Below are 10,981 nucleotides of genomic sequence, written 5' to 3'. Positions count from 1 at the left end.
TATTTTGAACAACCAAAGCCCACAATTCCCACAAAAAGAAAATGTTCATATTTACTAAAACTTTAAACAACCAAAGCCGAACCTGTCATCTTTGCTCAAATTGATTCCCAACTTGTAACTGTATGGGTGATCATTGGATATTTTGCAATCTTCTTCTCTAATTGTTAACGGGAAAATAATACCATAAGAAGGAAAAGATGAAAAATAAACTACAAATGAGACTTTGAGGATGAGGTGGAGTATAAACGGAGCATGACGAGTGACTACCGTAATATCATTAGCTGTTTAATAAGCAGCACCTCTGTCGAGCTAAAAAATAATTAATGAGCAGTGCAACGAGTGATAAATATGCTAATATATATCGATATTTCCTGAACAAATCATGTAAAAAGTTGAATGGGTACCTCTACGAAACAACAATATGGGCACAAATAAAATTGCAGCTATATTTTTATCTGCCATAGATAATCAAATTTCAAAAGAAAATTTGTGCTAAGTTCGGCTCTGTTCAGTTCCCAAAAATTTTCACGCGCTATAGAACGTTTGAATACTTATTAGAAGTATTAAATATGGATAACTGACATAACCCATTCCATAACCCTCGGGCAAAATCACGAGACGAATCTAATGAACCTAATTATATAATGATTAGACAATGTTGGGCTACGGTAAACAACCTCTAATGATGGATTAATTAGACTTAATAGATTCATCTCGCGATTTTCCGTCTATCAGTGTAATTAATTTTATAATTAATCTATCTAAATTTTCTTTGGAACTAAACGCGCCCTTCCTCTCTGGAACACGAAATGGAATCCTTACGGAAAAGGTAAGAAAACCTTCAAAACTCTTCAGCCGACGGGAGGAAACAGGACCATCAATCAACCTAAACGAAGCGGAACTCTGCTGTAGGGGAGGCCTGTGCAGCTCGAGCCGGAAAAAATGGTGGCTTCCGGCTAAACCCCCTTCCGCTTTCAAATCCCTCTCCTCTCGCCGCCGCGGCCCCGCCGCCTCCCCTCTCTCGCCCCGTCCCACTGCCGCTCCCACTGCTCAACCCCCGCACCCGCACCCTAAACCCTACAAACCCCGCGAATCCCGCCCAAACCCTAAACCTTGTGAGCCCCGGGAGCTGCCTCAGCCATGCCGAAGGTCTTTGGCGTCGGCGTCTTCGAGTTCCGGCACCCCCGCGCGGCGGAGTACCCTCTCCCCGCGGACGCCGCCCCCGCCACGACCGCGGCGCCCGACAAGGTCCCCGCGTCCACCGGCGGCGCCTCCATCACCCTCCTCGACATCCAGCGGGACCGACTCACCCGCGTCGCCGCCGAGCACTGGAGCACGCCCGCCGCCGCCTCGGCCTTCGATGCGGACCTCGTCCGGGAGATCTACGCCACGGAGCTCCGGGTCGAGGGCCGCGGGCGGAAGACCGTGCCGCTGCACCGCGTCATGATCCTCGAGGTCAGCCAGTACCTCGAGAACTACCTGTGGCCGCACTTCGACCCGGCGGACGCCTCCTTCGAGCACGTCATGTCCATCATCCTCATGGTTAACGAGAAGGTACCTCTGCTCCGAATTGGATTGGAGCTCTTGCTGCTAGCTCGGGCGATTTCTAGGGTTTCTGACATGATTTGGACCTTCTGTGCAGTTTCGGGAGAATGTGGCGGCGTGGACATGCTTCCATGACCGTAAGGATGCTTTCAAGGGGTTCCTGTGGCGGGTTCTCAAGCTCAAGGAAGAGGTTTGTGTCGATTTTTCTAGACTTATCTATGTGATTTTTCCCAGTAAAACGAATCGTCATGTGAGATCTTATTTAGGATACAATTGATTTCGGAGCTGGCTATTTATATGTCCACTTTGAAGTTTATGATATTCAGTGGAGCTTGGAGAAATCTGGTGTCGTTGTTTTAACACTCCTAAAATGTGGGGTCACCACGATTGGTTTCATGTCCAATTGTTTCTAAAAGCATTCATAGGCTCATGTTACATTGAGACCACTATTAGTGCACTGCATCGATTAGGATCTACAAATGTACACATCTCACTTTAGCCAAAATGTAACAGGTAATGACTACTGAGATTTAGTTACTGGCCAGCAGCCACTATTGTTGGTGGTATACTTGAGAACTCAGATCGTATTACAAAAGTTTGCGAAGTTTGGTTGTTTATATAGATTATATTGTGGCAGTGATGTTTTCCTCAGTTCGCTGTTCAGTTGTTTTGACTTTTGAGCTCCAGTTGAATAGCTTGCACCGAGTAGTTCTATCTCAGTTGCTACAGTAGGTTCTTTGAATGTCAGGTAATGTAGTCAATTAGGATGATATAATCGTACAGGGCTGTGTTATAGAGTTGAGGCCTTGAGGGGCATCAGGGGATATAGGTTTCGATGATTGTGTTTGGTTTCACTTTTTTTTTTCTTTTCTTGCTCACTTGAGCTGTTTTTGAGACGAATATTTCGTTATGTTTCTGTTTCAAACCCAAAACTTAAGTGCTTATGTCAGTACCAATCCGTGTCTTGTGGACCATTTCTTTATGAAAATATATTGCAATGTTCATACTGAAATTTTCTTGTGCTAACTTACAGGAAAGGACCCTTAATATGGCAGAGAAAACAAATTACCTCCTTTTCATGATAAATGCATTTCAGGTACTTACTATTTGCATCACATGATGATGCTTCATTTTCCCAATATACGTTGCTTAGTAATTCCTGTTCAACCAGCAACCACTGCATACTTAATGATATTGGGCCGAACATCGTTGCTCTATAACTTATAACTTCTTTATTGTATTGATCTATGTGCCGCTGATATTTATGTATAATTTTAAGATTAAGCGTGGAAGGCTTACTTTTGTGTGTACTATTTAATCAGATTGTCATCCAGCGTCAGCTTTTTGAGAACTTAATTCTTACAATGGTTATGTTCTGCTGCAGAGTTTGGAGGATGAGCTTCTCCGGGAAACTATACTTCAGTTAGTAAGCCTAAAGCTATGGAATACTCTTTCTTTTGGACGACTTCAGGTAAGTTTCTCCCTATGAATAGTTTGTTTTTTTCTGTGCTTACTTTTGGTTTCTTATCTACGTTTAAAACATGTACAGATGGAACTCTGCCTTAACCCTGAATTGATTAAGAAGTGGACCAAAATCAAAAGAAGGGAGGCAAAAGAAGCAAAAAAGGCTGACCAACCTGCCAATCCTTCTGAAATGCTTGAGAATAAATTCCTTAGGAATCTAATTGAAGAATTCTTGGAGGTGCACCTTTGAAATTATTATTTTTACTCTGTTATTGCTAGATTTTTTTTCACTTAGCTACCATGAAACTTTCTTGTAGATTCTCGATTCAAAGGTCATATTATCAAGTCAAGATGGTGGTGAAGAATCTGTATTGAATGAGTCACTCAGTGGGCAGGTCGATGATTCTTGCGTCCTATATTGTGAGAGATTTATGGAATTTCTGATTGACATGTTGAGCCAGCTTCCTACTAGACGGTATGTAGATACTAATCTTGCATTGCCAGCATACTTATAAACGTAGGTTGTACCTGGGCCATTATAATTTATATGCATGTTCCATTAACACAGATGTAAGAACCTGAGAACTTAACATCCTGTTGTCCTTTTTTTTGGGGGGGGGGGGGTCAAATGTGTCTGGTTTGTGCAAGTAGGAGTCCCCCGTGATATAAGCACCTATCCAATTATAGACACTTTAGGTACTTGGATGTTCAATTCTCTTCATAGTTCCAAGTGAAAACCTCTTGAAGTATGAGTCATGGGGTGCAAATTATATTAGTAACTTCGTTTTGTGACAATGCAGTTTTCAATGTCCTTGCACATCAAATGGTCATAGAAATAGATTTGTAGTTCCCTGGCTCTTTCCACCGACACGTCACACGTACCTCTGTATTTCCCTACGAATCTCTCATATTGTCATAATCATAACTGAACATCAATTCTTTGATCTGTTTTGTCTTTGTATATGCCTACATATACATATAGTAATTCGTCCATTGCATTTTTACATGTATTTCTTTAATATTGAAGAAAACACAAATATATTTCTTAATCAAAGAAATATCTTGGTTCAGTTAAATATTGCTGGCAAATGGCGATAATGGCACACCTTAGCTTGCATTTGTATATATTTTATATCTTTTCCCATTTGTATTGCTTATCATCTGCAGATTTTTGAGGCCCCTAGTTGCTGATGTTGCTGTCGTTGCTAAGTGCCACTTAAGTGCACTCTATACTCATGAAAAGGGACGCCTTTTTGCACAGTTGGTTGACTTACTGCAGTTTTATGAAGGCTTTGAGATTAATGATCATTCTGGAACACAGCTTGGTGATGATGATGTCCTGCAAGCTCATTATTCTCGTTTCCAAGCTTTTCAGCTGCTAGCATTTAAGCAAGTGCCTAAGGTGTGCAATTTATTCTTACTTCCATTTTTTTGGGTTTGGTTTCTTGTACACTAGTAGTAACATGGAAGGCAAATTGTAACTTTCCATTTTAATCATTGCAGTTGCGAGATTTTGCCTTGTCTAGTATTGGTTCACTACATAAGCGAGCTGACTTAACAAAAAAGCTGCTTGTCTTGTCAGACATGGAATTGCAAGATCTGGTTTGTAACAAGGTAAGGATTTTCGCATATTACTTCACCCATTTGTGCTTGTTATCTTTATCTATACATATTTTATAAGGCTGTTTTGTTGTTTGTAAATAATCTTTCCTTGTCAGTGGATATGCTTTTTGCTTGTCATTGGTGGTCTATTTTATCAAAATGTGATGGTGCTCCTGTCTCCAGACCAAAGTTAAGCAGCGTGCAAAATACAATGTGTTCGATTGGATCGATCATTTAATAACTGGCCTGATAGTATTTCGTTGGGATTTTCCACAAACATTTGGATGATTTTTAAGGTTTGGTGCACAGGACACTTAATAGGCTGGAAATGCCGTGTCTTAGTCTCTTAAAGTGAGTTGTTTAGCTCTACCTCTCCACCCCTTGTTGATGAAGTTGCAATCTGATGAGGTGAACTTTAGTCCCTTTTGCCTCGTGATTTAGGATATGGGTTCAAATTAAATTCCCTCCCATTTGGTTGCATTTGGTAAAAATTGAATATAGGCTCTGCATTTTCCACAAACATTTGGATGATTTTTAAGGTTTGGTGCACAGGACACTTAATAGGCTGGAAACGCCGTGTCTTAGTCTCTTAAAGTGAGTTGTTTAGCTCTACCTCTCCACCCCTTGTTGATGAAGTTGCAATCTGATGAGGTGAACTTTAGTCCCTTTTGCCTCGTGATTTAGGATATGGGTTCAAATTAAATTCCCTCCCATTTGGTTGCATTTGGTAATAATTGAATATAGGGTCTGCACATGATATATCCTCTACAAACAACACTAAGATCTGGTGTGCACTGACTTCGTTAGGCTTATGAATATGTGAAGGGACAATTTTTTGTGAAATGGGTTTTCAAAAGCAGTATGCACCATCTCAAAATAAGCAGCAAATACATTTCCCACATGTTAATTTGCTCAATAAATACTTTTGATTTTGTTATTTCCTAGCATGTGTTGTGCTGTTAAATGATATCAGTAGTCAAGTGACCTTATTGAACTGACAGCCACCCAGTCATAGAGGTCAGAGCATTTATTTCGATGGCTACAGATACCCCCCCATTTGTTTAACCCAAACAACAAATAGGTTCCTTACTGAAGTTAGCTTAAAGGTTGTCCACATGTTTCATAGTTTAGTACCTCATTGCTTATTAGTGCTATGCACAAACATTTTATTTTACATGTGTCGCATACATTTTGAGTGCTAACAAGTCCTTTATAAGCAGCTCAAGTTAATCTCAGAGAAAGACCCATGCAGTGGAAGGCGTGATTTTCTTATCGAAGTCCTAGTTGCTTTTTTTGAGAAGCGGCAATCCCAAAAAGATGCAGTAAATGCACTTCCTCTTTATCCAAATGAGCATATCATGTGGGATGAAAGCCTTGTTCCTAGCATTAATTACTCGGGGGAAGGCTGTCTTGCCCTCCCAAAACTCAATCTCCAATTCCTGACACTTCATGATTATTTGTTAAGAAATTTCAACCTGTTTCGTCTTGAATCAACCTATGAAATTCGTGAAGACATTCAGGAAGCTGTTCCTCATTTACATTCTTATATCAACAATGAGGGAGAGACAGCCTTCCGTGGATGGTCCAGAATGGCTGTTCCGATCAAGGAATTTAAGATTACAGAAGTGAAGCAGCCAAACATTGGGGAAGTTAAGCCCTCTACTGTAACTGCTGATGTTACTTTCAGCATATCAAGCTACAGGCATCAGATAAAATCTGAATGGGATGCTCTAAAGGAGCATGATGTTCTATTTTTGCTGTCCATCCGCCCTTCTTTTGAGCCTCTTAGCCCTGAAGAAGCTGCAAAATCAACTGTGCCAGAAAGGCTAGGATTGCAATATGTACGTGGATGTGAGGTCATTGAAATTCGTGATGAGGAAGGAACACTCATGAATGACTTCACAGGAAGGATAAAGCGAGAAGAATGGAAACCACCCAAGGGTGACATTCGTACTGTCCGTATTGCCCTAGATACTGCACAGTACCACATTGATGTTACTGAAACAGCAGAGAAGGGTGCAGAAAACGTGTCTGGTACATTTAATATTCTAATGAGAAGGAAACCCAAGGAGAATAATTTCAAAGCGATCTTGGAATCTATACGTGATCTAATGAATGAAACATGTGTAGTTCCAGAATGGCTGCATAACATATTCTTGGGTTATGGAAATCCTTCTGCCGCACAGTGGATAAATATGCCTGATCTTCTGGAAGTTATAGATTTCAAGGACACTTATCTTGATGCTAACCATGTACAGCAAAGTTTTCCAGATTACCAGGTAATTATTTGACTCAAAATCTTCTTTGAAGTGGATCTATTTTCACTTTCATTTTTTATCTCCAATATTCTAATGCTCGATTTTTTCAGATTACATTTATCAACTCTGATGGTACAGAAAACCTGCATCCAAGCCCTCCTTTTAAGATTAGGTTGTCCAAGAAAATGAGGGAAAGCAGTCATGCCCTACCCGGCAATGTGAACTCCAGTTTGGCTGTTAAGAGCAACAATAATATGGCTGATGGTGAGTCTCAGAAAGAGAAACTAATTGTTGAGACTTACGTTCCAGCAGATCCTGGGCCATATCCTCAAGATAAACCTAAACAGAACTCAGTTAGGTTCACACCCACCCAGGTACTCTTCGGACTCTGGGATAACCCCATAATTTCAATTCATGTCTGGCAACAAACGTGGGGAGTACAAAGGCATATTTAGAGTATTTCTTGTGCGTGTTACAGTGCCTCTGTCCTATTTTATGCTAACAAGCACTTCAAAAAGATGTTTCTTCCATGTTCCAACTTTGAAGATATGATACTGTTACTGTCTGTGGTTCAAAACCAATATTTTATCTAAGTGTACATAAATCAAGACAGTGGTTGTCTGACTGAACTTGAGTACATGACATAATCATAAGCTTACATTTGATATATGTTTAGGCCCAGTATGCGTGCTGCATGAGTGTATTTGGTTTCAAGGTGAATGTGGATCTTATGCAACTTAAAAATTCTGATGCTGACAATATCTTTGTTTGTAGATCGGTGCTATAATATCCGGCGTTCAACCCGGGTTGACAATGGTTGTTGGTCCTCCTGGTACGGGGAAAACAGATACAGCTGTGCAGATATTAAATGTTCTATATCATAACTGTCCTTCACAAAGAACACTGATCATAACCCATTCCAATCAAGCTCTGAATGACTTGTTTGAGAAGATAATGCAGGTACTGTTACTGAGAAATATATTATCTGTGCTCGAACTGCTTACCTAAATTAGTACTTTTTCAAGAGGCCGTGGATCAATGCTATATACTGTACTTTAATGTGTGACTTGTTATTGCTGCTGCACCTGACTGGAAATTAGTTGAACATTCTCCCAGCAATTCCATGTTATTGCAATGTGTTTTACTCTGTGTTGTTATGATTTGTTCTGTCATTGGAATCTAAATGAAAAAAATGGTACCTGTTTGTCCTGAGGGATTCTGTATAAAATGAACCTAATGTATTCCATGCATTATTGTTCAACATGTCAACACAATTGATATGTTTGTTTTCCTTGTATATTAACTGGCGTCATGAATCACCCGATTCACTCCATGATAGATGGTATAGGTTTGTTAGATGGTTTTTGTATAATTTTTTAGACGTTCAATATATCACTATCTATTTCATTTTGTTATGCTGCTGGATGTCTGATGTATTTTTTTTCCCAGAGGGATGTGCCTGCTAGGTACCTTCTTCGCCTTGGTCAGGGTGAGCAAGAGCTTGCCACTGATCTTGATTTTAGCCGTCAAGGTCGTGTCAATGCTATGCTTGTCCGACGGCTAGAGCTGCTAGGTGAAGTTTCTAAATTGGCGAGATCTCTTCGTCTTCCAGAAGATGTGGGTTACACATGTGAAACTGCTGCTTATTTTTGGCTATTACATGTTTATGCCCGTTGGGAACAATTCTTAGCTGCCTGTGCACAGAATCAAGATAATCCCTCTTTTGTCAAAGACCGCTTCCCATTTTCGGAGTTTTTTTCAGATACTCCACAGCCTATTTTTACCGGTGAGTCTTTTGATAAAGATATGCATGCAGCCAAGGGTTGTTTCAAACATCTCTCTACGATATTCCAAGAGCTGGAAGAGTGCAGGGCGTTCGAACTACTTAAGTCAACAGTGGAGAGAGCAAATTATCTAATGACGAAACAGGCAAAGATTGTCGCCATGACTTGTACTCATGCAGCATTAAAGAGGCGAGACTTTCTTCAATTAGGTTTCAAATTTGACAATTTATTGATGGAAGAAAGTGCGCAGATATTGGAGATAGAAACTTTTATCCCTATGCTGCTGCAACGACAGGAAGATGGCTATGCTCGCCTTAAACGTTGCATTTTAATTGGTGATCATCATCAGTTACCCCCTGTGGTGAAGAATATGGCTTTTCAGAAGTACAGCCACATGGACCAGAGTCTGTTTACTAGGTTCGTTCGTCTTGGTGTTCCTTACATTGAGCTCAATGCTCAGGGTCGTGCAAGACCTAGTATTGCTAAACTTTATAACTGGAGATACAGAGAGCTGGGAGATCTGCCTTATGTGCATGAGCAAGCGATCTTCCATAAAGCTAATGCTGGGTTCTCCTTTGAGTATCAGTTGGTCGATGTTCCTGACTATAAAGGCAAAGGCGAGTCTGCCCCCTCTCCTTGGTTCTACCAGAATGAAGGGGAGGCTGAGTATATTGTCAGTGTATATATCTACATGCGCCTGATTGGCTACCCTGCCAATAAGATTTCAATATTAACGACCTACAATGGTCAGAAGCTTCTTATTCGTGATGTTATAAACAAAAGATGCAAGCCATATAATATTGAGCCACCTAACAAGGTAATTTGTAATAAATATGGTACTTGAGTTACGTTCACATGCTTTAATTGTATCAGCTATTGAGTTTGTTGTACTTCTTTTGGTATTTGATATGTAGGTTACCACTGTGGACAAGTTCCAGGGCCAGCAAAATGATTTCATTTTACTCTCTCTTGTCCGGACCCGTTTTGTTGGCCATCTCCGTGATGTTAGAAGACTTATCGTGGCTATGTCCCGTGCTCGTCTGGGCTTGTATGTGTTCTGCCGCCGTTCGCTGTTTGAACAGTGTTACGAATTGCAGCCAACATTCCAGCTTCTCCTCCAGAGACCTGATAAACTTGCCTTGAATCTTGAGGAGTGCACACCTTTTACAGAGCGACCTTTGGGGGAAACTGGAAACATCCATTATGTTACTGGTATTGAAGACATTGGTCATCTGGTGAAGTTCAGACTGGAACATCTTCGTCAGGTACACTGTCCAGCACATCACTGTGAAATGAAGTCTAAATCTATTTGTTGGTTTTTTTATATAAAAATAATCTGAGCCATAACTACCATTTCTTGGTGCCACAGATGCAATACATGCAGTATTATGCTCCTCCGCCAAATGAGCTACCTCCAGCAGTGCCAGAAAATATTGCTGCTGTAATCCCTTCAGAAAATGGCAGTGTTCCGAATCAGCCAAATGAGCACATGGCAGTGGAAGAAAATGGTGGTGGTGCAAGTGACACCATGGTTGGTAACATGATGGAGGAAGATGCTGTTGAAGCGAAAGATGAAACAATGCAGGAAGGAAACAAGACGGGTGAAGGGAATGGTGATGGTGATGTGGCTGCGAAGGACAAGATTGAGGAAGATGCTGTTGAAGCGAAAGATGAAACAATGCAGGAAGGAAACAAGACGGGTGAAGGGAATGGTGATGTGGCTGCGAAGGACAAGGACTATGAACATGCTGATGCAAATGACAAGATGGAGGAAGGAGATGCCATGTCGAAGGACAAGATCGAGGAAGAGTGAGGTATGGTGGCGGTCAGTTTGGAAATTGAAGAAGGCTGATAACATGCCCCCCACCCCGACCCCCGACGGAGATATGTGCAGCACCAACATTGACAACGTGACACCTATATTCCTGTGGTTAATGATGATGAAGGTTGTTTACTAATGCTCAGCATGTTCATCAAGGGAAATGTTCAAGCAATTGTGTCTTCATGTATCCCACATGTGTTTAATGGTGTAGGAGGTTTTCGGCAGTTAGACTGGAATATCAGAGCTAGCCTTAGCGTGCACAAAGAAGTTTCCTCTTAAGAGCTCTGTTCTTAACAAACTGTTCGAGCACACAGTTGATTTGTGTACTTGATTGTTGTAATTTTGGCACGACTAGGGTAAGAATTTTTGCAGACACTGCTGTCATGTTTAGGCATATAAATTAAGCCAAATGTGACCGAGAAAGGTTGTTAAAGAAGTTTTTTTTAAATTATTTTTTAAATTACAGTGTCTGACAATTTTTTTCCTTGAATCTATGCGCGACAGTT

At 40.9% G+C, this 10,981-nt stretch overlaps 1 protein-coding gene across 2 annotated transcripts; it reads left to right on the top strand.

Moving 5' to 3' along the window:
• The first annotated feature begins 881 nt into the window (after positions 1 to 881).
• Positions 882 to 10,935, top strand: LOC120690457 (RNA helicase aquarius-like). 2 transcript variants are annotated; one of them, XM_039973108.1, is made up of 15 exons: positions 882 to 1,554; positions 1,643 to 1,735; positions 2,579 to 2,641; positions 2,930 to 3,016; positions 3,095 to 3,247; positions 3,327 to 3,484; positions 4,177 to 4,411; positions 4,513 to 4,623; positions 5,832 to 6,890; positions 6,980 to 7,243; positions 7,644 to 7,829; positions 8,319 to 9,470; positions 9,568 to 9,918; positions 10,023 to 10,277; positions 10,365 to 10,935. In XM_039973108.1, exons 1-15 carry the CDS (start codon positions 1,141 to 1,143, stop codon positions 10,464 to 10,466), a joined length of 4,683 nt encoding a protein of 1,560 aa, XP_039829042.1. In that variant the 5' UTR covers positions 882 to 1,140; the 3' UTR covers positions 10,467 to 10,935. The 2 variants fall into 2 exon arrangements, with proteins under 2 accessions (XP_039829042.1, XP_039829041.1); XM_039973107.1 differs by having other exon boundaries at positions 10,023 to 10,935.
• The last annotated feature ends 46 nt before the right edge of the window (positions 10,936 to 10,981 follow it).

Source organism: Panicum virgatum, chromosome 9N, assembly GCF_016808335.1.
Source record: "Panicum virgatum strain AP13 chromosome 9N, P.virgatum_v5, whole genome shotgun sequence".
Classification (NCBI taxonomy): domain Eukaryota; kingdom Viridiplantae; phylum Streptophyta; class Magnoliopsida; order Poales; family Poaceae; genus Panicum; species Panicum virgatum.
Note: the sequence above shows the minus strand (reverse complement) of the source record. Positions and strands in the feature narration are given on the sequence as shown.

Bases quoted from the DNA above. Each gene is read 5' to 3' on its own strand.
- LOC120690457 (XM_039973107.1), top strand. From the start codon at position 1,141: ATGCCGAAGGTCTTTGGCGTCGGCGTCTTCGAGTTCCGGCACCCCCGC. The intron at 7,830-8,318 runs GTACTGTTACTG...TTTTTTTCCCAG, and splicing joins TGTTTGAGAAGATAATGCAG to AGGGATGTGCCTGCTAGGTA. The intron at 9,919-10,022 runs GTACACTGTCCA...TTGGTGCCACAG, and splicing joins GACTGGAACATCTTCGTCAG to ATGCAATACATGCAGTATTA.